The sequence below is a fragment of the Dromaius novaehollandiae genome, chromosome 1 (genome assembly GCF_036370855.1).
Source record: "Dromaius novaehollandiae isolate bDroNov1 chromosome 1, bDroNov1.hap1, whole genome shotgun sequence".
Lineage (NCBI taxonomy): Eukaryota > Metazoa > Chordata > Aves > Casuariiformes > Dromaiidae > Dromaius > Dromaius novaehollandiae.
In genome coordinates, this window is record NC_088098.1 from 139,672,674 (window position 1) to 139,698,638 (window position 25,965).

The 25,965-nt window shown below is 38.8% G+C and overlaps 1 protein-coding gene across 4 annotated transcripts in view; it reads right to left on the bottom strand.

Moving 5' to 3' along the window:
* Window positions 1–25,965, bottom strand: part of SHROOM2 (shroom family member 2) — a 133,329-nt gene continuing 107,364 nt past the window's right edge. For all 4 annotated transcript variants that reach the window (XM_026116972.2, XM_064500523.1, XM_064500539.1 and 1 more), the window contains 5 exons: window positions 18,788–19,546; window positions 13,816–14,361; window positions 12,555–12,735; window positions 7,630–7,902; window positions 1–2,853 (listed from right to left, as the gene is read on the bottom strand). In XM_026116972.2, coding sequence (XP_025972757.1) covers window positions 2,587–2,853; window positions 7,630–7,902; window positions 12,555–12,735; window positions 13,816–14,361; window positions 18,788–19,546 — 2,026 coding nt within the window. In that variant the 3' untranslated portion in view covers window positions 1–2,586. The remainder of the gene's footprint in view (window positions 2,854–7,629; window positions 7,903–12,554; window positions 12,736–13,815; window positions 14,362–18,787; window positions 19,547–25,965) is intronic.

Genomic DNA, 25,965 nt, shown 5'->3' on the forward strand with positions numbered 1-25,965 from the left:
TACATTGAAATATACAGTTTATTTTCTCAAAGTCAAGCAATACCATTTGTCAGTAGGTAGGTGTTAAGTGTCAAGCAGGAAAACTGTACACATTTTCACTCTGGGCTGCAGAATCCAAACAAGTGGAGAAACATAGTGGAAATCTTTCACTATACAAAGAGATCTAAAATTGAGAACAACATAAGGTGAAGAAACAGCCATCCCCAAAGATGCCAAAGGCAAAACATTAGCACCAGATTTTTTCAAAAAGCAACAGTATAGCTATTTACAGATTTACATATAACATTGGGAGGCAACCATCTTCAGGTTCCCAGGATAAGAGATTTTCAACACAGTTTTAAAAAAGGAAAGGAGAAAATGGTGACTATGCAACTGTTCCGTGAAAAGGATTTTATATATCTATATATATATATAAAAATATATATATATATTGCATTCGCAATATTGCTATCTTTTATCAGAAAGATCTAAATCAAAGCACTGTATACAAACACATTGCAATTATATTATTATTCACATTTCACATACACATTTCAGAGTAACCACAATATGTAAAATTTTAAAAATGCCACAGATAAAACAATGCACTCTCTTTCCAGCTAAAGACAAGCATAATTTATTTGGGAGTTACTTAGTTTTGGGTCTGTTATGCTTAAGGGATGAGTCTAAGGACAAAAGGGATCACTTGTCCTAGGAACATAGCAGCAAATAATTGTGAGATGCCAGATGTCTAAATTTTGGAACCAGGAGGAAGAAACCGAGGTCAGCTGCAGCTCCCACAAAATGGTAGCTCCATTTGACTTCAACTGATATATCAGCATAATTTCAGTAAAGATTTGGTCCATGTATACTAATTAGTGCATTATAGCAGGGAAAAACAGTCCTTTTAACTTTTGCACCTGTGTGTAGAGGAACTGGTTCCAGAGGATTTTTGCACAACTCCCCAGCTTGCAAGGAATTCACTGATCAGTGCCTCTCTGGTTCCCTTCCCTCAGAAGAGATGATTTAGATAAGAAGAACAGAAAACCTTTTGTGAGTGCTGCCACTACAGGGATGGCATAAAGAGTCTTCTCTCTCTCCTTTTAACATCTAATTGCTTGTATTTTCAGTCTGCTTAGCTACAGACTGGCATTCTCATCAGCCTCAAAAACGGTTTAAAGGAGAGATAAATGGTCCTTACGACAATGTAAATGGCCTATACACAAAGTCATCCAAGATTTCCCTTTGACTGCAACACTTTATCTTAACACAGAAGATGACATTTAGACACTACAGAATTTCTCTGTAAGTATCACAGCAAGCCAACTTAACCTATCACTGTGCTAAGACATGTGTTAGCACCTCTTTTTAGTGGTGCTTGAAATTATCACTTCTATTCAATGGCATTATTACTAGAACACAATCAGTAATCTGATACTGACAAATAGCATCCTGTCATTTATCACTGTGTGATTAAAAAAACCAAAAACCACATACGTTCACATTTACAAAGCAGACGTGCTCCAAGTAATGCGTGGTATTTACATGGGCAAAGCTGTTTATATTGCATTTGGTGGTCTGAGAAAGCAGATAAAAGGAAGAGCATTATGTGGGTCAACTTCAATATAATTTAACTACCTATATAAAACCAGCATAATGTTAAGCAATCAGAAGTAAAATACAAGCAGTGTCCTTACCTGACATTTATTTTCATAAAATGTAGCAGTTTTTTGGAGGGAGAAGGAAAACATATACAAAAAGCACAAGAAAGAGCAAATGAGTTTTCCAAATAACTTAGATAAGAAATGTTTTCAACAAAATCAGCACAGTACTTCCAGCCTGTTTCTTAAATCAAGTACAACTTGGTAAGAAGAAATCACTTGTACTATAGTAAGAGGGCCTACAACTATCTATTTTTTATTTTATTTTTTAAAATCTTCAGCAATGCAGACATTAGGTGATTTGCAAGTCGGTTTAACAAGTGTTTAACTGAGACTGATTTAAAAGTTATTTTCTGCAAGGGGAAAGTGCCATCTTATATATAACATTACAAAAAAGTGTCTGATGCCACAGGATCAGAGTGACATTACATTTCAGCAATCTGAATATATTAGCTATAAGATGCACAGTTCCCCTATTTAATGTGTCTTTAAAAAAAGAAAATGAAAAGCCACTACATTTACAGCTTCTGAATTTGTGTGCATTCATAATTTGCTGTTTGGTTTCCCAACAGTCTGTACAACATCTAAGTATAAAGAAAGTATACATCCTAGTCTAAGAAACATTGTTTGCATGCACAACTGCCACAGACTTTCAACTTACGAAGCAGAAAGGTGAAGAGTCTAGCCTCTTCTGTGGAGCTTTCTGTAAGTTAAGCAATGAGGAATAGCTGTAGAATCCAGCAATAAAAACATGTTCTAAAAAATTAAATACATCATCCCAAAAATGAAAGAGAGCATTATTGCTGTTGAGAGCTATTTTTCTCTTGTACGCTTGTTTCTCTACTGAACACTCAAGACAAGCCAAGATACTCATTTGTATACTTGGAAACTCCCCCATCCCTTTCTTCTTTCCCATTTTTCACGTCCTTGGTCAAACTCAGTCCCTTTATTTGAGCCGTTCAGGTTGGAGGCTATCAGTCAGACACTTCAGTTGCTCTTCCCCCAGCTTGATCTTGTCCTCCAGCTCTCGCTGCTCAATGATGAGGGCCGACTTCATTTTTACAAAGTGCTCATAGTCTGCTAAGTTCTCCTCACTCAGGTAATTTGCCAAAATGTCAAAGACAATGCGCTCTCGACGATCCAGGTTTTCCTTCAGTTCTTTTGCATCTTCATGTTGTTGTGTCAGCAGCTTCTGCTTCTCTACCAATGTCCGCTTAGGAGAAAAGAAAAACAGTTAAAAAAGCCACTGGGTTTCCAGTTACCAATCACCAGGTTAGGACAACAGCTTCAGTGTTTGAGTTTCAAGTCTGTTCTATCTGCAAGGACAAAGATTTTCCTGAATACACAGAGAAGTGAAATAAGATTGCTCCTTAAAATGAGTTCTGAACAAAAAGGATTAACAAACAGGAATAAAAATTGAGTCAATGAAAGATGCAGCAATCGTTTCTAGTGGCCTCAGTAGCAAGAGCTTCAAATAATACTGTATTATTTAATAGTTTAGGAAGTATTACCCCCCACCCCAAAAAAATACAGCTGCCTTTGGGAAACAGCCAAGTTCTCTGAAACAAGATTTCACTGATCTACATCTCATCTTCAATACACAGCAAACTTTCAAACTCAAATAGCTACAGCTATTGAGAATGCAGCAACATTCTAAATAACAGAGAGATTTGTCCTTTCGTAGCTCAAGACGCTGCAGTATTTTGCAGTTCTGCTGTAATCTGCTTGGCTTCTCAGGGAAATCACATGGTCTTAAGAAATGAGCAAGAGTGAGGGCTGGCATAAGGCAATAGTAGGAAAGAAAAATAACAGAAAGTATCGTCTTCACAACAGGGCAATAATATTTCTACCTTTTTTCCTCACAATAATCACCATCTCAGAAAAGGGTATTTGTCTGAGACATTGCTGTTCACAGAAGTCTGCTTTGCTATAAGTAACATTCTGGCCAGACGAAAGTTCCTACCATTTGAAATCAAATGCACGAGTGAGAGACAAAATAGGGAAAAGGGAGGCTGAAAGAAGTATCACACAAAAGGGATAAGACAGAGGACAGGAGTTTTACATCCCATTCACACATATGCACAAGTCCAAAAGGCGAGATGCATCTCACCCAACTTCCCCTGTCTATACAATAGACAGCTGCACCTGAGTCACTCAGCTATACTTCTTTAATAGTATATGGAAAGAAATGTGAGCGTTATTAATCCCACCAACTTCAGATGTCTACCTATAAGAAACTGTTTTTTTCTAGTGACAATGAGTATGGCTGACCTACTCTGATGTTAAAAACTCTAGTACAGACTTCTAAGTTTAATCAGAAAATGCCTCTAAGATGTGCAACTCCATGATTTTTACCTTCATTTCATAGATGGATTCTCTTTTGAGAACCTTTGTCTTCAAATATGCTACAGTCTGTTCTTGTGAAGCTGTTCAAGTAAATTTGCCCACTGTTTCATTTTTAATTTATATTTTAAATCACATATGCTACAATAAGCCTAAAGGATTTATAGAAAAATGGTTCTGTAGACTACAGAACCTGCAGCTCTTCAAGATATGAGACAAAGGGGCATACACACCAGCAAGCTTAACAGACCTATGAGAACTGCACTTGTACCCGGTGTCGCCTCTTCTTCTGTAGACAGCACAAAGCTTGGAGAGAGAAACACTTTCACACTTTCCTTCTAGATTTACATGAAATATACAGCCCAGATTAACTCAGGTCTGCAGCCATGGAAGACAAGTCATAGGCATCACACATCACTAGAAAGGCCACATTTCAGTTGTCCTTTGAGTGCCTACTAATGAAAATCCCATTGCAAGTAACTCGCAAGCAGAGCTATCTGCTGCAAAGAGATGGGAGTACCTCTCTCCTGAATTCATCAGCGGGACTAGCAGCCAAGTCCAAACTAATACGCATGGCTAGACTGCTCTGCAGAGCAGCTTTGCAATTTGTATGTATCTATGTACACTGATAAGTGAAAGAAGTATTTAGACAGAACAAATTTGATGAACACAAGGGGGCATGTATCAACCAACTAGTACCACAGTTGCACACATTATCCACCTAATCTTTGAGATTAAATAGCATCATCTTTCAAGCAGTCTTCTATCACTGCCCACGGACACAAAGACAATCAAACGTTTAGCCTTTTTTAGCGATTCCAGAGACTTGAGTTGTATAATTTCTTCTTACCATTCCTACAACATGACTTTAAGATGAACAAGAATGCCCTAACAGTTTAAGGAAAGCAAATACCACTTTCTGCCTGAACTTTGCTTGAGACCTTAGTATCAGCACCCTAGGTTTAGGGGGCATCTTAGAGAAGTAGGATGTAGAAGGGTAGAAGGCTAAGGGGATCCTCTTGACCTCGCTTTTACTTCTGTCAAAGATGACTGACATTGGAAAATTTGTTTTGAAGGATAAAATGAAACACTCCAAGGCAGGCTCAAGATAGCACTCCCAAGGAGGTTTTTTTGCGCAATTGGTAAATGGTTCACCAGGCCTTTATGCTGGCACACACCATACTGTCAAATGGTTCAGAGGCTGCTATCCTCGGATTTCAACCAACCAAAGTGAAGGAGAATCCAGAAGGGTGTTTCTCCCCTCCGGTCTAGAAGCACCTGCCAAACACAGGCCAGCCTACGCTGCTCTGATGGAACAATTTTTCACTCCTCCACAGGAGAGGTTTTCCTCAAGAATTGTTTGATAATTTTGAATAAGAGCCATATGAAGAAGGACTGCCTCCATATATTTGACTTTCCAACATCCAGTCCCTCAACTGCTATATAAAGCCAACATTGGCACTTACCCTTAGTCTCATGATAACAGGCCTGGAGGGTCCAGGCACCTGATTTAATCTGTGGACAGCTGGCTCAGCATTTTGGGGATCTGAACATATTTTGGCTTTGTTTGATAATGAAGGTAATGGGAAGACACTGGTCTCGTGTGGAAGGAAGGTGTCTGGTAGCTATTTCAGATTAGCTCCCTTTCAGCTGCAAAAAGTTGAGATACTTGATATTGTTCCTTGTGGCACAAGAGACCAATGACAGAGCACCTGATAGTCAAAATATTAATTCAGCTGTAATCATTTGTTCGGTGCCAGACTGTTTTTTCAGAAAGTCTGCCAAGCTGTTGGTGGTTCCTAGAAGGTTTAAGACTATCAGAGTAATGTTCATTAGACAGCATCAGCTTCAAAATAATCTGTGAACATTAGGGATGTGATGATCAAGGATGGAAGTAAACTTGCCTATATTTTGTTCATTAATGCACCAAATATCATCATCTGATCTACAAAATACCAAAGGACAATCAAAAAAAAGCCATATACATGAGTCTAAGTTCAAAGATATGCAGATGTAACCCCACATACATTGTACCTATTGTTGATCTGCTTGGGTACTTGATCTGCCTGAGAAGCATCTCTGACTAACACTTACAGACAAACTTATTTCTTATGTTACTATGGCAAGACTATGGTGTCAGTACATAAAAATATGAAAGGGGATTGGAGTTTGTTAGGCATCTGGATTTATTTCAGTCTATATTTGAAAAGGTTCTAGCAGAGCATGCAGACAATTTCTAACTGCCTTTATGACACCAAATACTCACCTTCTTCCTTTTCCACACCTAGCTGAATAAGCTATTTTTAACATGGCTCTCAAGCGGTTTCCTATGTTATCCTATCACCTGCTGGTAGCTCTTTCCCCAGCTCACACTCTCATCTTTGAGCCCATTAGGCAACTACAACCATATTTAAAGCACAGAAGCAGTCTAAAAGAGAATTAAGTTCTTCTAAGTTTCAAAAGCTTTGATCAGCCCTCTACTAAGCTGTCAAATACCTTCTCTTTGCCATTAAATATGTTTGGCAGCAGCTAGAGCCAAACAGCAAAAAACCCAGCTCCTAACCAGATCAAGCACTTAAGCATTCTTACTGATGAAATGAGGGAGCCTATCAGGGAAACAAAACATAAATTCACTGCTCATGGATCGAATTCTGTTACAATGCTTAGGTGGACTTCTGGCATTTCGCTTCTCAACTGCAAGCCAAAAATCCCACTTAGCATCCATCAAACTGTAGAGGCTGAACTCACATGACAACCCCTGCCCCCTTTTTAAACCTTTAAATTTTCTACATATCTACAGTTGTGCTATGGTGCATAACTGTATCACTAGATATCTGCTTCCCAGCTAAGACCTGCTGGGATCTAAACACTGTGGCAGCACTAAACAAAGTGCTGCCAGCATCTGTCAGGTCCAATGGGTAGAAGTATCTAGAGCACTCCTTAAATTCCACATCTGCTGGGAGGCCTCTACATCATTCCCAGTCTATTCTGGTTGGATGATAAGAAGGATGTTTTCTGCTTAAAAACAAACAAAAAAACCCACCACCCTTTTTTTTTTTTTTTTTTTTAAGGCTTGTCTTTCTGCCAGTTCTTGCTCTTATTTCTTGCTAGGCATTGTACAGGAAGCTGTAGTGCATTTACATCATACACAAATGTATCAAATACTTGAATATCTGTACACAGGTAATAAACAAGATTTGGTAATAAACAAGATCTTTGTTGAGTATAAAGAAATCTGTAAACTTGCTGCATTACAGCACAAAGTGACACTCCTGCTTGTTCCTTTTCCCATCTTTTGAATTGTTTAAACCGTAGTATTTTTGCCTCCTTTCTTATGCTCATATCAGTATATCATATCTCCCCTCCTTCTTCAGTCTTTCCCCAAGAAGTCTATTCCCCAATATGTTGCATCTCCAATAACTTTGTACCCCAGAAATGTTATTTTTTCTGACCAGTCCACTCATAGCTGAAGAATTTTGAGACAAAGAGGAAAGTTTCAAGAAATCTAAAGAAAACAATCTTATGAGATTTATCCCATCACTTTCCCCCATCTTGAATTCTGGATTTTAGATAAACAAAACCAAGCAAACAAAACCCCTACACCAGATTCACTAAATGCAGTGATATTACTATTGGACTTTCTCACCCGTTCTTCAGGAGAGGTACTTTCATCCAGGTTATTAAGGGCATTTTCCACCCGGGCCAGACGACCTGATAGTGACAGTAGGAGGTTGACCACTTTGTCCAGGTCCCCAATAAACATCTTGAATTTGTCGAACTCATTTGGTTTGCAAACTTCTTTCACAATGGCCTCTACCTCCTCCCCCAGTATGTTGTTTGCTTGGATGTCTTCCAGAAGTGTCTCTCGTGCTTCCCTCAGCACCTGCAGCTTCCTACTAATGCTGTCAATGAGTTCTTGCTGTGGAAAATAAAGAGGATGAGAATTTATTAGCACTTCTGCATTTTGTCCACTTCTGCTTCTGAAAGTCATGCTGAAACTCTTGTGTGGCTTTGAAAATGAGTGCCTTACAAATAAATATACACCAAAATGTAAGTTTACAGTAACTATAATATTGCTGGATTCAAGGATTCGGAATGTAGGTGTACAATCCTCAGCTTGAGACACCTGTGTTTGAGCAATTCACCTTTGTGGCAAAAGATGAAGAACTTTCTTTTTTATGACCGTTACTGCTTCTACTTTGAAGTGCTCCAAAGACTGCTACAGAGCAGCACAAAGTGCTGTGCATCCTTTTCTCTCTGAATACCATGTCCACACTACCTTTCTGTACAGCTACACTTTAGGAAGATAAAGAGTATCAGGAAAACAATCCTATATTTTCCACATGCCACAGTTAAAACTAGGGCACTGTTCAGTGTTTTCTTCTTTTCTGTATAATATTATATATCCCCCCAATAGTAGTCCTTCCACTCTCAGGAAATCTTAAGAGTGAGTACTGCCCTTCAGCATTTCTGTAAGGAAATCACACATCCTGTGGCGCCAAATGGGAAATGAAATCTATAGTGTACAGAGTGCACCCTGTGCAAAGCTGTGCAAGGTAGCTCTGACAAAGGAGCAAACTAGCATCTTTTCATGGCACTGTCTTATGCCAGGCAAATATACCATCTCATTTGCAGCTTGTCAGGTTGTCTCCACTGTAATCCCCCCATTGCCTTGGATGCACATACCCTGGCCTAGAAAAAGCATTTCAGGTGGGTCACCAGCAGAGGCAGACCTAGAACCCAAATCTCCTCACTTAATGACGTGTGCTCCACCTGCTCTGCCCTGTTACCTCCCCATATTTGGGCAAGAGGGCCTTGTCCATTAAGGCCATGTCCATTAAGTTTCGGTTGTGCACAGAGAGTGAAACTCATTTCAGCTAGTCATCTACCCTGAAATAGGATGAATCACACCCTAAAAATGCATAGTTAATTTAAATGCAGATGCCTACTTAGTATTCAGCTAATTTCAGGTAAAATAAATTCCCAGAGTGTTCTCTAAATGTACATTTGATAATGCAATTTCTAAATGAAAACTGCATAGTAAAAAACGGTCATTATTTCACAGTACCCCTTCATTTTTTTTTTGAAAAAATTTACTCATAACATTCTTCGGGAACTCTGCTTTCCAAATCCAAATCTGCCTCTGTGATTACTAAGAAGGATACTGATTCTTAATCCTGCTTTCAGATGCTACTGTACAGTCACTGCCAATTTATTTTGGGAACAAAGAAAACGCTGCCATTTTAACAGAAAGCAACCATACCCTGAAAATTTAACAGCCTTTTTGAAAGTAGAAATCCAAACACATGGATTATCTGGGCTGATTCTCTTCGTTTTGATTTAATATACTTGGGCCAGGTTAATCTGGATTCGAATTATCTGTTAGTCTGGGTGTCCAAACGATTAAGGTAGTAAGCAGTTTTACAGATGCCTGCTTTACTGACTGATTAATCTGCAGGATTTGACTTTTTTCCCCCCTCAATGCAAATGCAGTTTGATTTGGATTATGTAGGTCACAGTGCTACACTCTTATTTCCCTTAGATGACATGCACATTTAACAACACGACTGCTTCACCATCTGACACACAACTGAAAAGAGCTATGCTCCATGCTATCAAGCTTTTCACTTCTGCAGCTGTGCTGCGACTTTCTAAAATGAAAAAACAAAACAAAACAGAAACATGTTGTTCAGGATTTACCAATCTGGACTGACAGTCCAGATCAGCTATCTTGTTTATACCTACGGATTTTTTTTTTTTTTTAAAAAAGGGCTGTCTTCCCAGTAGCACCCTGCTTAGATGCCTACAAGTAGCTGAGGCTGACCTTTAAAGGACCACCTGTAAAGGTGAGAAGGCCAGTACGTGCTATTCTTCAAGACTGTCATAGCCATTAAGAATCGGATTATGATCATTGACTGCTTCTGACCTAGGTGAAGACTCCTTTAGATGCAGCAACTGGGAGCTCACTATGTAGTTTTGCTAACCAGCAGAAAATCTGTACTTTGTTCGAGATCTACAGAGCCAAAAGAGTGACACTGAACTACCTTACATCCTGAAACTGGTAGATGAGTAATTTACAGCTGTGAATTCTGTACCAGTAAACAAGACAATAATAAAACCTGATCTTTTTCCTGTAATACTCACTGTTCTGACTAGCAACACAGAAACCAGCACAGCACAGGGTGCTGCTGAGGTAGGTTGCTCTGCTCTCAGCTCACTGCTCCATTTCACACTAGGCTTCGGCCTGAGAAGGGGAGAAACTCTTTTTCAGTGAACATTTGGATTCTGCAGGAGCTGCCAACACTTTCCTAACGGCAATGAGGACCCTTCCTATTCAGAGACACATGGATTTTCCTTATTACTAAACACACTTTTACAGTGTCTTCAACATCTGTACAAATCCAGCTATTTTGTAATTATGGTAAACCTACTTTAAACTCAATACATATAACACATACATTCTCTTCCTGCTGGGAATACAGAGATTGTCCCAAATAATTTAAAATGGATTTTTCTGAAGTGCCTCTACATGAAATTCCTATACTTGCTTCAAATCCATGTCATCACTTTATAACTACTAAACGGGGGGGGGGGGCACCACACACTTCTGGTTTGCAAAGTCTAGAAAAACAAGTATTATAATCTTCATTTCAGGCCACTGTAGAATGATATCTCATAACAGAACTGACTGATTTCTAGGAATCAAGGAACAGGTTCTGGGCATATTTCTCTTCTAAAACAAATGAAAACAAACCATGATTGAAGCGTTCAGGCCCTTAATGAGTCTCTCTTAAACTGCTGCCAAATATGTGAAGCTGGGCCAAGTCATATATCCTGGTTGTTTTATAAGGATGCTATGACCCACTTACTGCCAGTTACATACATTTTCTGACAAGATCTAAGATGAAAGCCTGCTGAACTGAGTGCTCACATCCTACTGCATGGGGAGGAGCAGGTAGAGAAGTAAGCGGCAATGTGTGTGTCTGGCTATGACTGCATACACAGGGAAGATGAGGAAGCTCTACTAAAAGCTCTTCATGAAATATTTCTCATTTTATATAGTTAGTGGTGGAGTAGGGGAATGGAGCAAGGGAGAAAGAGTATGTAAAGGGGAACACGCTTTTCCTGTTTGCAAAGACCAGCACAAATAAATGGCATTTTGGCTTATAAAAGTTTTAGTTTGTTGGGCAAACAAGAAAAGTTTAAACTGCCCCCCCACACTCCACTCTCTCCATCATCTCCATCATGAGATGGAAAGTAATTCTAGCAAAAATGACGAATGTGATTCTCTCATACATGGAACCAGATAAAAACGAATGATTCCAAATGTAGTGAAATCCTTAATTTGTCTAAGTAGTACAGCTGTTTGGTGCACATGCTGTGCAACATGGTGAATGGAGGGGGAAGAGGGAATCATTAAAAAAAAAAAGAGGGGAGAGAAAACACTACAGCCTCCTCAAATTCAGTGGTATCCACTCTTGCATTCAAAACACCAGTGGGAATCTCTTATGGAATATCTCATTCTTAAGACTAAATATATTCCTAATGGCCAAATGAAAGGCATTTCTGTGGGACAGGATCACACTGAGGGTTGATTATTAAGCAGAGAGTTGACATTAATGGAAAAGATTTGCTCACCATTGTATTACTTGCTTCGGTGAACAGTTAAACTACATTGCTTTAATTGAACAAAAGACCATTTCCTGCAGTTTATCAGTACTGGGAACCTGGATTAAAATATCTTGTTTCAAATCACTAATGAGATGAGTTTGATGATCTTAATGTAGGTCAATGCTTTCTCAAATCACAGAAATATATTATCATCTCCCAAATCACAGAAATATCATTATCATCTTTATTTTCAGTCATGGGGTATTATGTTGACCTTAGATCATAAATAAAGCACCAAAGGATGGTGGTGATGGTGGGGATGAACAGAAGTTGAGAAGACTGCCTCCTTCCTGATGAATAACTTGCACTGTGTCTGCCGAGCTGATTAGCTAGCTCCTGCCACCACTGTTTTTATTACTTTGGGAGGTAGGAGGAGTAGAGAGCAAAGCAGTTTGCTGCTCAAGAAAGCAGATAAACAAATAAAAAAAGGATAGGGAATCCCTACCACCACAAACACAAATCCATGACCTAAATTTCAAAAATATGGAACAGCTAAAAATGCCATCTGTTAAGAGTGAGAAACATAAGCACTAGCACTTCTTTTTACATAGCAAGTGAGAGAAAGAGAAATACACTAAAGGTTCTCAGATCAAAAATATTAGTTGGAAATAAAAACCAAAAATGCCTCCCTGCCCTTGGCCCCTTCCCCAAAATGTGCGTCAAGCTGCAAAAAGCATCTAAAATGAAGTTCCTAAATTCACAGTTGGACACTCAGAGAAACCCAATCTTCCTCTCCTCAAAAAACCCAACCCCCCAAAACCACACACCCAGGCTGATTTTCCAAGTGATCCTGGATATTTAGGAGGCCTTTTATTTAGGGATGTTTTGCTAGTAAATCCACAGTTAACGAAAAGCATGCCACTTAGAGCATCCCATTACACATTCAGAAAAGTCTGTTACCTTTTTTTCTGACAAGTCATGATCCAGCTCATCTTCAGAATCATCTTCACTCTGCTGCTGTTGTTGCTGTTCCTGCATGTCCTTCATTTTAATCAGTAATTCTGCCTTTGGTGCAGATGTGCTGTAGTAAGTGGAATTGGTTGTCAGGGAGATAGCAGACGGCACACTCTGCTCCTCTTTCCTGGTAAAAGGTCAAAACTTTCATTAACTACTTTTACATCCTAATCACTGAAAAGGAAGAACAACTTTTTAGAGTCATCATTTTGCCAAGTAAGCAGGGCGTTCAAGAGAAAGCAGTTACCTATGGGAACAGTACATTGCCAAATGTCTGGGACATTGGAATGGGGAAATCTGGGAAAACAGGACACTGCCATACTGGTGGTCACAAAAGCTGATTATCTATAAGGGCAATCAGAAGAAACAAGGATACAGGTCAAAGGAGGACATGCAGACTTCAGTAGATGCTAGTTGTGAAGAAAATGTGTGATTTCAGCAGAAAACCACTCATAGCTAAAGCTGAAATAGTAGAGAAAACCTTTCACTGTTACAGTAAGTGAAATACAAGAAAGATATCTGGAAACAAAATGTGAAGTTCCATTTTACTAAGCAGTACAAAGATCTCAGTGTTATTACCATTAAGAATAGGCAGAAACTCCTGCTTCTACAAATGAATGAAGTAACCCTTTTAGACTGCCAAATGTAGGATACTGTGAAGTAATTACCTTTTTGGATACAGAATTACACATGAACTTCTTGAGAAAGTTACAACTTAATTAATGCTCATAACAAAACACCTATAGAACATCAACATCTTTCCACTGGGTTTTAAATCCTTTTTTTCTTTATTCTCGCTCAGTAGCAGAAAATGCCTTATGCCCACTTTAAGTTGTCTTTATACATTTTCATAACACAATAAATGCTAAAATATTGCTCCTTCTCTATCCAGCGACTAGCCTAGATGAGCTTAGTAAAATATCTAATTCCTATGAACAGGAGAAATATTTCATTCCTTAAGTTCTCACACAAATAGTTTTCAGCGAGGTCTCAGGGAATTTTTTATATTATACAACATTGTTCTTTTTCTCATGATTAGTTGTATCATTAGTGTTATTATTAGTGATTGCTATTCTAAGGGAAAACTCTTAGAAAAGCCCCAAATCTAAAGAGTAGGAAGATCCTCATCCTTAGCCTCCTTGGAAAACTGACAGGCTTTGGAGAGCAACTTGCAAGGAAACACTGGCCCATAAAAAACAATACTCACTTCTCTTCTGAAATTTTAGGAGAAGGAACCTTTGGCAGGAGCTTCCTGCGCTGCTGAGCTTCTTCTAAGAGGTGTTCATCTTTGGGGAAGATTCCGACCATCAGGTCCATTGTTGTTTTTATTTTCATGTTAGGATCTAATATGTCTGCGAGAGATTTATCTCTTCCCACAATCTCCCTGGCTAGCTCCTCTGATTTCCAGTCTTCAAAAGTCTTCTCTTTGGCCTTTACATAACTGACTGCTGGGGCCGCAGCGCTGCTGTCCTTCAAGTTGTTCCCAGGTTCTTCAGCTGGTTGAGGGTCAGCTGGTTTGGTTCTGGTTTCTGGCTCTACACCTTGCCTGGTGTAAGCACAGAATCGTGAATAGGATTGCTCAGAAGTGCTGAGTGTTTTAATCTGGTCCTTTTCTAAACCACTGGGTAAAGCAGGAGGCTCCATGGTACTCACAAGACTTTGCCGACTCTCCTTCTCTGCACTGCTCTCAGAATGAACTATCTTGATGGGAACCATTTTCACTGTAGTATTGTTGTCTATAACTCTCTCAATTCTGGAAAATGAGGAAAATTCATCTTTAGAAGTGTAAGAACTTTACATCTCAATTGTTATCCACAAATCAGAGGGGAAGCTCAAATATAAAAAAATAGATAAATGATCTATGTAATGGGATATTCCTTGTATCATATCTCAAGCCCTTAATCTGCATTTTTTCTTTTCTGCCCATACATTTTAAACAGTATTAGTTCATTTATAAGTAATACTAACATCAGTCTTCTACAGCACTCATTGAACAGGACTTCTATGGTGTAATCTCAGTAGCCCAATGCCAATTTTGAGATGGTGTTGCTGGACCACCTCTTACGCCTTTGCTGCCACAGACAGAGGAAATACGCCTCTAACTAAACATCGTTGTCTCACATCTATCCAACAACAGCCTCATCTTCTGGCCTGACTGGCTGTTTAGCTGCCTGGGTAGTTTTTGATGCCCTAACATCAATCTCTAGTCCTTCCAAGAGAAGAGATGACAGACCAGATGGAACCGCAGGCTAGGACTATGCTGAACTACAATAACAACAGATGATCATATATGGAGAACCAGGAAATCATTGAGAACATAACTACATAATTAAAAAAAAAATCTCTATTTGTAAAATTTCACACGAGATGCAGGAGTTTAGTAAACAGATCCCACTGTAGTGTCCTAGTTTTCTAGTTAAAGGAGGAAAAAAAACAACTACTCAAAAGGATAATGTACACAATTCTGCATATTTTTGTTTTATAGCAGGAATTATCTATTGCATAATACAAGAAGCTCCCTTAGACTTCAATAAGGAAAGCTGTTTAAAGAAGAGGCTAGCTTAGATTTTAAATTGGAGAATAACATGTTAAGTAACACTACTAAAACATCTGCACTGTATGTTACCCATACAAGAAACCGAAGTCTAGTTTGGTGGCTTTGAGTTTGCAGAAAGTTTAAAATTATTGTCATAATGTGGGTTTGGAAGCTCTACGGCAAGCAAAGGAACATTGCCTACTGCTGAAATATCTGGTTTCATCTGGCTCGCTTGCCGCCTTTCAGATAAGTGACTAAGACATACTGTGACTCTTTTCCTATAAGTATGGGTGTGTCATTTAAAAATAAAAACTTATACTTACTGTGCTTTCACAGTGAAAAGAAAATCTATTAGACATGATCTCTTTCAGCTGTGTCTTGTATTTTAAAGGCATATTTGCTTCTGAATGTGCAGTCTCCAAATAAATACATACTTTCCTCCCTCTCTCAAGTGCTTTGTGCAGAATGCTTTGGCATGCTCAAGTCCTGAGCCAGCTTTTGGGGCAGGTTTTCCAGCTCACTCCAGTGAGCTTCACGCTTGTTTGGCCAAGCCTGTGATATACAGCAGCAACAGTGATGCAGATACAGCCTATCATTTATTATTAATATCCTGACAAAGCTGAAAGAATGCTTCCTTAAATAAGAAATCCTTCTTTTCACATCCTTCCTGCCCTACTTCACCATTCCTTTTAGGTCAAGAAGTTTTCAGGGGGACTGTCATTTTAAAGAGTTTACATTCATGTCTGCTTTTCAGCCTTAGCTCCTGGTCTGCAAGCATGGGCTCTGTTTTGGGGGCAGCTAGGCTGGGCAAAGAGGCCTGTCACTGCCCCCAGCCTGCTGACATAAATATGTGTAGTTGCTCCCTTCACGCGATTCAGTCAAAACCTTCTCAGCTGAAACACTTCAAAAGCTCTTTCCTCCTCTTCCCCCTGCAACCTTTTAGTTTTTAAATAAGGCCTATATTTTTTTTGACTCAACTAGACTGAGCAGAATATCATGCCAGGGGTGTGCGGGGGCTGGTAGTTCTGCGGCTGTGGAGCAACCAGTACTTCACCCATCTCAGCCCCAGCACGAAGCGCAGTCTTGCACGCAGGAGCTGCATGGCCACATCAGCATGGCGTCAAGCCAGGGCCAAGCAGCCCTGCCGAGAAGCAGATTTTCCTAGGAGGAGGCAACCACGCTATGAACAAAACCCTGCTTTCGGGACTGGAACGCCTATCTTCAGGACGCCATGAAAAACCTACCAGCTCAGGACACCTGCACGCTTGCTCTACAACTCAACATTTTGTTAATGCCCTTTGACTTCTGTGTGATCTAAGAAAAGCTTTTTAAGTGTGTGTGGGGGGGAACTGGAAGAGAAGGAATGGACTGATTGCAATTCCTCAGATGCCTGGCATTTTAGCTATTTTGAGACTCTGAGTACATTATTCTCTGCCTAGCAAAAGATTTTCCAGATGCTTAAGGCATCAAGTCAGCTGATTTTGCTCAGAGCAAAGACAGTTCTAGAGGCTTCAGAAATTCCAATTAAACAACCAGCATCCCTGTGATTTCCTAAGGTTTTGTATCTGCGGAACTGTGGCATGAAGTTTTAATTTGCAGCAACTCTGCTTGTGGCTACTATGAAGCTTTATCCCAACCACAAGCAAAGTCATCCTTCACCTGAGTGTATATTTACTGAAAATCTATTGATGTACATCTAATGACATACACTTTTCATCTTTATTACTGCCAAAGAGCCTTCTCTTCTGGAAATAGCTAGGTTTTGTACATCACCAATATTTCCCCATGCTACCTAAAATGTTGCAAGAAAACCCTGCACACTTACTTAATCAACATGATACATTCCTCAAAGAAGAGTAAACAGCTACATGTTGACAACATTAAACACTAACTGCCTACAGCAGGCAAACTGGCATGTCCGAAAGCTCATATGCAAGAAGACAGTAACAAATAATAATTCAAACCTAATTAATTGACTACTAACATAAACCTACTTGACATTTTACTCATATGAAATAAACACCACAGCACTTTTACAGATATGGTCTGCATGTGTCTCAATTTTTGCAGTACCTGTTTTATTAGATAAGTAATGTAATTATTAACTGAGAACGATAAATTGTGCACAAACAAAAAAGAACCGTTTGTGCGCAAGATTTTAACATGTTAATGAAAGATAGCAGGGTAAATGCCTCACTTTACTTTCAAATACCATTCAGATATGGGCCTATAATTAGGCGCACCTCAGTGCACATTTTGACATTAAAGCTTAGTAAAAAGGAGGGCCAAATACAATTATCTTTCCATGTATCCTTAATATCTATTCATAAAGCAATAAATAAAGGAAGTCATTACTATCACCTGCCTTGGCACATAGATGCTAGAGATCACATGCCATATTGCACTTTTTATAATAAACTGCATTAATTTTGCTTTCTGTTGAAAACACTGCAGGATGAAATTTCATTATTTCCTCCTCTCATAGGAGAAAGAATGTCAAGGCATGTTTAAGATGCACAAAGTTAAATTTACATACCCCTCTCTCCCTCCCCTCCACCCCCAAACTTCCAACTTCAACTCAGGGCCTCCAGTTCTCTATCTAGGCAAAAATAAAACAATAATCGATGTTGGCTTCAAGAGACTTGTTAAAAACAAGTTAAGAAATTTTCTGCCACTGAAAATGCCCAGAAAGAAAAACCGATGTATGCTTGCTATGTCAAATGGCACATAGGAAAACAGCATGACTGAGTCTATTCAACAATTCATGTTACAGCAGAGAAAAGCAATTTCAGCTCCTTTTCCTCAGAGAAGCCACCTCCACATTCATTTGGCTTGGAGCTTTTATTTTCATTCTTCAACAATGAATTACAGCACTGAAGGATTTATAAAAACTAATGCTCCTGAACTTCCTGGAACAGTTTATCATCTTGTAGGAGAATAACCTTTTATGATATTAGTAGCATATGACAGAAACAGAAATCTATTAACTTCATTTGGTTTGTCTAATTCTGAGTTTATCTAGATTGAGAAAGGGCTGACGTTCTCCTGCTGAATCTTCAGCCCATTTCAACATAAATAGCCCTGTGGAGCACTCAGCAGACTACTTGGAATGTCAAACTCCACCATAAAAGGAACATGAAAACAGTCGTAATTTGGCAGTACGCCTTACTGCGTGAGCTTTCAAAACAGATGTTCTCACAAGCAGCTTCCCTTCCAGTGTCTGCTTTGTCCCTTTCCTGATTCATATACTATGTGCAACTGGGGTAGGGAAAATGATGACAGAAGGAGAATCTTCTGACTTAGACCAGGCTTACAATAGATAATCCATTTTAATCCATCCCTTTCATTTTCCACTATCTACTAGCTATCGCACGTGAGCAGCACCCCTCATTATTCAGCATCAATCAACTAAAAGAAACCACAGACCAACTGAAGGATTCTAATGGTATCAACTAGAATTTCCCATAAATCTTTGCTGTAATATAGTTATTGTCCTTTAGGTCTCTTTAGGACATGCTGAAAAGGTTTATTGTTAATGAACCCAAAGGATGTGCTTTTAGTAAAGAAATAGAACAACCAACCTTAATAAGGTCTAACTGGGCACCAAGGATTATTAAAATAGTAAAGCAGTTATGTCTAATACCTGGCAGGGTTCTCATCCTGTACAGACACAGGAGGTTTATCAGTGAGCTTCTGTGGTGCAAACTGAGGAGAAGGGGACCTTGATGTTTCCATTTCTGGTTTTTGAAGGTAACAATACTTGGAAGATAATACAGACTCAGACTTAAGGTGCGTTTTCTCTTCTAAGTGCTGACAAACATTCTCCGTGGATGACGTTTGCTGGAGCTCCTGTGGATTAGCACTCTTTAGTTTTCCATTGAAAGCTGCAGGACTCTGAGAGAGAGATGAGTGACCAGTAAATACTTCGGCAGAGCTGGGGGAAGAGGACGGAATGGGCTGGCTGGGAGCTACCAGCAAAGATTCGGAAGAGCTGCCAAGTGACAGTGCAGAATTTTCTGCTCGCCTATATTTATCTCTTTTAGGCGGTGGAGGCCTCTGAGGAGCAGGTCCACGTTTCTTGTTCAGCAGCGTTGGCTCTGTTCTATGATTTGCCTCTCCTTTGCCCTGTGACAGACAGGAGTGGTTCTCATTCAAGGCCTGTGGCTCAGAACATGCAAGAAGAGGCAAATTGCAACCCTTGCTTTTCTCATTCACGTTTTCCTGAGAGTATCTGTAATCACTGGGCAACGTCCCAGATCTCCCCCGGCTTTCGTGAGACAAAACCGTAGGCTCTCTTGCATGCGATGGTCTGACAGATGCTTTCCACTTGTTGCCTAAATTCTGGTCCAGCTGATCCCTTTTCTCCTGTGGGTTTTCTCTCAGGGTCCCTTTATCAGTTTGCCTACAGGGAAGAAAGCATGGTTAGTTTATTTCCTTCCATATGAGGCCACAGATGATCTAGGAAGCTTGAATACTGAGGTTACATCAAACATTTAATACCAACTCCTCCAGTCTACAGTAACTATATAGCACAAAAACATTCTCTCATGTATAAACATACACTGTGTACCTAATCTAATGTGATAAGTCAAAGCATAATGCCAGGCTAAATTAGGTACATAGAATCATAAGCGACACAACCTTCAGTTAACCTGAGGCGCTGCTGTGTACATGGCATATCTAAACACACAGAAAATCTGAAGCACTAATGTATGTGGCATAGTCAAATGTGCAAATGTTTTTCTTCTATTTTGGTATAAAGTAAAACTGTCTTGAGGAGAGGAATTGTATACTAAAATTTAATTTGATTTTTGTTTCAGAATCAGCAAAGTGCAGAAAACAGGTTTCTTTTGTATGTGCAAAACTGAGACTTCCATTTCATTTTAAATGTAAATTGAATATCGTTAATTTTAAATATGAATCTGGAGGTGTGAATTTTTAGATATGCATAATTGGCTAAAAATGAAATGAGTGCAAAGGAAAAGGTCAAGTTTGCTGAAGCTAAAAAGATGGGAAAATGAAAAACTGAAAAAGAGAAAAAAATTTAGTAGTACATTATTTTCTAGTCAGGCTTATTTTAAACTTGAATTTTTTTCCCCTGTCACCATAAATAACTAATAATGACCAGAAAAGCCTCATCTTACACAGAAATGTTTTCATTTTCATTCCAATTGTACACCCTGCTTCTTTAGTCAATATGTGGAAGCAACTCCAGGCAGGTGCTTTGTTGTAAGAAATGTAGTTGATTTGGGCTCACTAAATAAAGAAAAATTGGGAAAGAAACAGAAGATGGAAAAAAGTACCTCTGGAGCCCTGAAAAAAGGCGAGTTTGCTCTTTGCATAAATGAGGCTGAAGAGACACTGTGAGCTTAGAATGTGACAGAAAAGCAAAAGGCTTCAGAGAACTAATACCATTTGTGCTACTAGCAGCTTTGGTCCCTATATTTTGAAATAATAATCCTTAAGACTTGCTTTGCACAAGTTTTCTCTCAACTGGACTGTGAAAGGGTCTTTTCCAGCATTGTTGTAAAGAAGGTTAACTAGAATTTTTAACATAAACAGGTTATTAGCCTTACTGCACCAGTTTTGAGAGTACCTCTGTAGGTGGTTAACATCAATATGTATGAAAACTAAACTTGGGATAAAAGCACCTAAAACAAGTAATAAACTTCCTTATAAGTAAAAATAAATAAATAAATAAATTGCACAACTACATGCTGTATTACTGTTTTAATTAAATTAAAATAAATCTTTAAAATGAAGTATTGTGGAAGATAACTGATTAAATGTGGGGTCTATTTTCACACCTGTATGCCCAAATTATATTCAAAATGATTATTATTCAGTCCATGAATATGTGATGTTTTCGCAATTGAAGACACAAGTTTGAAAAAATCTGGACACTGTCATTAAACGGCTGGAGGTATGAGGATTTTAGTAATCATACCTCACACTGATTTTTGTATAGTCAGTAATAAAACAGTGTTGTAATTCCAAAGGAGATGGCTTTTTCGCCAACTTAATTCCTGAAAAGTCACCTTCAATCTCTCTCTCAAGTGTTAAATTTTCAATTCCATTTTAACAGGCAAATTTTCAAGTTAACATGAATCAGTAGCTGAATACTGTTTCAACTCAGTTTTCTTAACACTGCTCTAAACTGAAAGCAGTTCGTTGCAAGTTCAGAGCCAATTCTATTTTGCAAAACAGTATTTATTGATTCCCATTTTAACATCAGGCTAAGAATAACTTTAGTAAAAATGATTTAAGACCAGAAGGACTAGGGTCCAAGCCTGGCCAATGCCTTTCAGATTTGGTTACATGGCATCACTAGAGTCAGCTGGTCTTCCCTAGTGAGTTCAATGTAAGCAGCCTGTATATAGTTCCACTCATTTTAATGAAAATATTTACCAAATGAAGACTGCAGACCTAAGTATGAAATACTGTTTTTAATCACAGTTTTTCATTGTCTAGATAACCCATGTACAGTACACTTTCCTTCCAGTTAACTCATGCCAAAAAATTCTTCATGCCTCCCTCTTCGTCTTCGCATACGTAAGTCATAACATAACACAGTATAACAGTTGCACTTAGGTGCAAGGCCATGGCATAAATGGCACGAGGACATAAATTACATGCACTACCTCAGCCAGTTTGCAAAGTACATATTGAACTTAACATGCACATCAGAGGTGGGTGGGCTGGTGGAAGCAAACAGGACAGGGTACACCAACAGTCCGACAGGTTAACATATCCAAAGCATTTTCATATTTCAGGAATCCCAATCAAATTTGTTAAATATTTATTACCCTGACTTAGAAACAAAGAATGCTCTGGTAGTCCTGTCACCTTCCAAAATAGAGTAAAAGGAAATAAAGAGTCACAGCACAGATGAATTCAGAGATACCACATTTGCAAACACAGAGATAAAATTTAAGGGATATTACGTACGTGCCTTCATACAGTTTCCACAAAATTAACCAGACATTTTGCAATGCCACAGAAAACGAATCTCAGAAAAGGTGGCTGGCTACATTCAACACTGGGGCTAGTTTACATTCAGTGTGGGTGGGTCCTCATGCAAAACATGCTTATCATATTACTTGGAGAGATTTGAGCTTACTGTTCAGAAAGGAGGAAAAGAAAGCAAGCTTCAAGCCCCAGAAGAACACACTGGCAACAACCTGCAAAGGTGTTACATTATCATCAATACTAAGAAGCCAACTGAGCTACTTCAAATATGTTGTTGCTTCATGAAATGACATGGCCAAAATACAACTGTTTCAGAAATGAGGCCTCCAGAATTATGCAAAGGAAACTTTAACTCACCACTGAAAACAGCTCATCATCTATAAATAAACTATCAGAAAGTGAGAGAAGCAGAACAGTTTAAAAACATCTGATAACATGACTATTTACATTATTACCACTTTCATTCTAGATGACAACAGACTCTAGTATATCTACTTTCTGATTTCCCTTTTAGGTCAAAATGTTCATCATCAAAAACCTGAAATTCTAGGTTACCTTCAAGTCTCAAACTGTCCCATCCCTGACCCCATCTCCATCATATAACACCACAGTTATCCAAATGCAAGAGCCCTCCTGATGCAACAGAACTGGGAAAGCTCACATCACATTACCCATCTTTGGCATGAACTGATACTTCAGATTTGACTGTCAGACTTTTTATACTGTGCGCTTAACCTGAACTTTAAAGAAAACAAGTGATCAACAAATTTACATTATACAAAGTGGTACTTAGTAAGAGTGAGTCTAGTATACGCAGCTAACATGAGCCTCTCCTAACTGCACCTGCTTTCTGTATTTATGAGGAACCAAGGGAACTAAGCACAGCATTCTTCATACCTTAAAAAAATTTTTTTTAAACAAAGTTGTGCTTTTAACTGAAAAAGGAAGGAATTGCTCTGTTTTAAAAAAACAGCTCTCCTGATTTTCAGAAACCTCTTACTTCAAACAAGGCTCACTTCTTCTGAAGGAAGCCTGGGCAAAGTGCTTAAGAGGCTACGTAGTCATCAGCCCAGTGAATCAAGGAGGAATGTTTTGCTTTGTGGCTTGCACATTTCAAGTAATGGTTATAGTCACTAAATAGAACAATAAAACGTATCACCAGGAGGGTGGAAATGCGTATCTCAAAAATGGCATTAAATATTTTTTACCCAGATGGAAAAATACACCTCACAATTTCCTTCAAGCTCAGTTAGCTGTAGGCATAGGCATATAGTACTGAAACGGAAAAAGCCAAGTTATTCTAAACCAGGAAAACCAATCAAGCTTCCTGCTCAATTCTGACTCCTCAAAGCAAGGATAATACAACAGAATATTCTACCAAACCAGAAAGAGGTGACATGGCTTAAGCTATTATATTTGAGTTAAATCATGCAATATACCTTTTTTTTTTCTCTCATTTGATAGGAGCCTGTCAGTGGAGTCAACAAGCAACAACCCAAATGAATCATTATGTATAGGTACATATCCAAAGATAACATTTTTAGCTGCCATAAAACCCAACCTCCAAACTACTTCCTCCTTTTTTCTCACACTCAAAGCTTTAACTAAACTTGGATATAAAGACAGGGTGATCTGACTGTCATATCTCAATAACTGAAAGTCATTTCAATCAATTAAATCTGTCCAATTTTTAATCAACTTTACAGTTTCCAAAGATGCTCCAGGTCAAGCTTTAAAAACCCAGACTATATAACCTTTCAAAAAATGTATTAGCCACCAATTTTTTTAAACATTGTTTCTTAAAAGCCCTCACCTGCATGTGAAACTTTTGCCACAAAACATAAGCGTGGTTATGTACGTTCCACTAACATACTGGCGAAAGAAAGCAAATGGAGAGGCTGGTTCTGTTTAACTTAAACTCCTTCTGAAACACTACAAGCTATACTAGAAAAGGGCCTTCATACCCAAGTAAGAATTCCCCACAAGAGCATCCTACAACAGCAAACTCATAATCAAGGCCACGGTTTTGTGATATCTTTAAGTCGACCTAAATGCAGACTTTTTGTCAAAAGAGGCAGTCTCATTCTTACTATACTCTGATTGTGTATTCCTGCTGTCTCCATTGTATCAGCAGTAGAAATTGTGCAGCCCCAGAATTTAAAACTGGATCAAGGTACTGACCTGGCTCAAAACAAATAATTATGTGGCTTAAAGCAATTGTGAAACACAGTCTTTGCTTATGCCAAAACCCTGTTTGCAGTCAAAGCCCTTGTCTATATGCTATTTTCAGCTGTGAACTTTTTGTGCTGAAACTATGTTTTCATTGTGTATATGTATAGTGCTTGGACAGCGGGATCCAAAAGCACTTCTGCAACAGCCTGCAAATAAAGAGTGGTTTCTCCCACCTAGTACAGTTCTGCTTGAGACCATAACAGGATGCTACAGAGTTGGAACAAGATGCAAAGGGTAAGAGAATCACTTTGAGATTTAGGAAAAATCTAGGGATCTTCATGTGAGCCAGATACATTTTAATTGATGTTGATATAGCCTATGCAACTTGAGATGCAGCTCACCCTAAAGTAGACTGTATGGTGGGTCAGCCAAATCATGGTTTGGTTTCACTCACTGCATTGACTAGCGGATCAATTTAGTTACTTAAACATAGGTGTCTTATACCATTTGAGAAACAAAGACTCAGAGACATCAGTTCCCCTCAGGGCTGGCAGCCAGAAACCACGTGGGATACCCTTGGCTATCCCAGGTCTCGCTAGGCACTTACGTTTAGCCCATGGAATCAAGCCCAAGATCTCCATGAACTGTAACTGAAGGAGGCACTACACTTGCATGCTGACACCTACTTCCATTAGGTGTCTGAATCTTAACCTGAATCCCACATGCTTTTTCTTCCAGAGGCTCCAGTACCCCAAAGGTTTCAAAACCCTCAGATTAGTTTTACTATTACAACGCGAAAGAGACGCTGACACCAGAACATCACAATCTGCACATCCAATACAAGCGTAATTATATTACCAGTGGTCCATTTTTCTGATGAATATAGTATTTGCTATCACTGTTGACTTAGTATAGTATGCATTATGAAATATATAGAACATTTACTGGTTCAGGGAGTATAAAACATATTACAAAGATGCCAAATCGGAACTCAGAGTACAAAGCAATTCAAAAATCTTTGAAGACAATTTCATTGAATAAAGGATAACATAATCACCATGATGATTATACCATAATGGTCACCCCAGGAAGCTGGCACAGGGCATTAATCACTGCAAAGAAGTAGAGCTGTTCATTGCCTTGCTCTGAAGAAATGATGACAACTAGCATCCCAGAAACACGGATCTTAAAGCCAAAGCATGTGTTAACATGAAAATAATAATGAATGCTAACCTTTCAAAAAACCCCCAAAACAAAGAAAAGTAGCCCTGATACAGTAATGATGCAAGTCTTAGGTTTCCCAGTTCTGTTTTTCATGTCTGTTAACATTATTTGTGATGGCAGCTGTTTAGCCAATCACACTAAATACAGAATAGTCGATGGATCCAATATGATAAAAAAAGCCACTCTAGTTTAATAATCCTTACATAATCACCTGGTTTTAGCACAGAATGAAATATGATAACAGACACTGCTGGTGAGTCTGCCCACCCATTAGAATTTCTCTTGTGTCCTACTTACAGGGCAACATCCCCGACAATGGATTTCCATCTCAGATTTTTCTTTCTTTCTGAAAGTGCAACCCTTCTCTTTCCATTAAAAGCAGAAATAAATCTCACACACCCACTCTAATTCTGCAATGAATAACCAAAGATATGTAGATGGGTAAAATATAGGCCA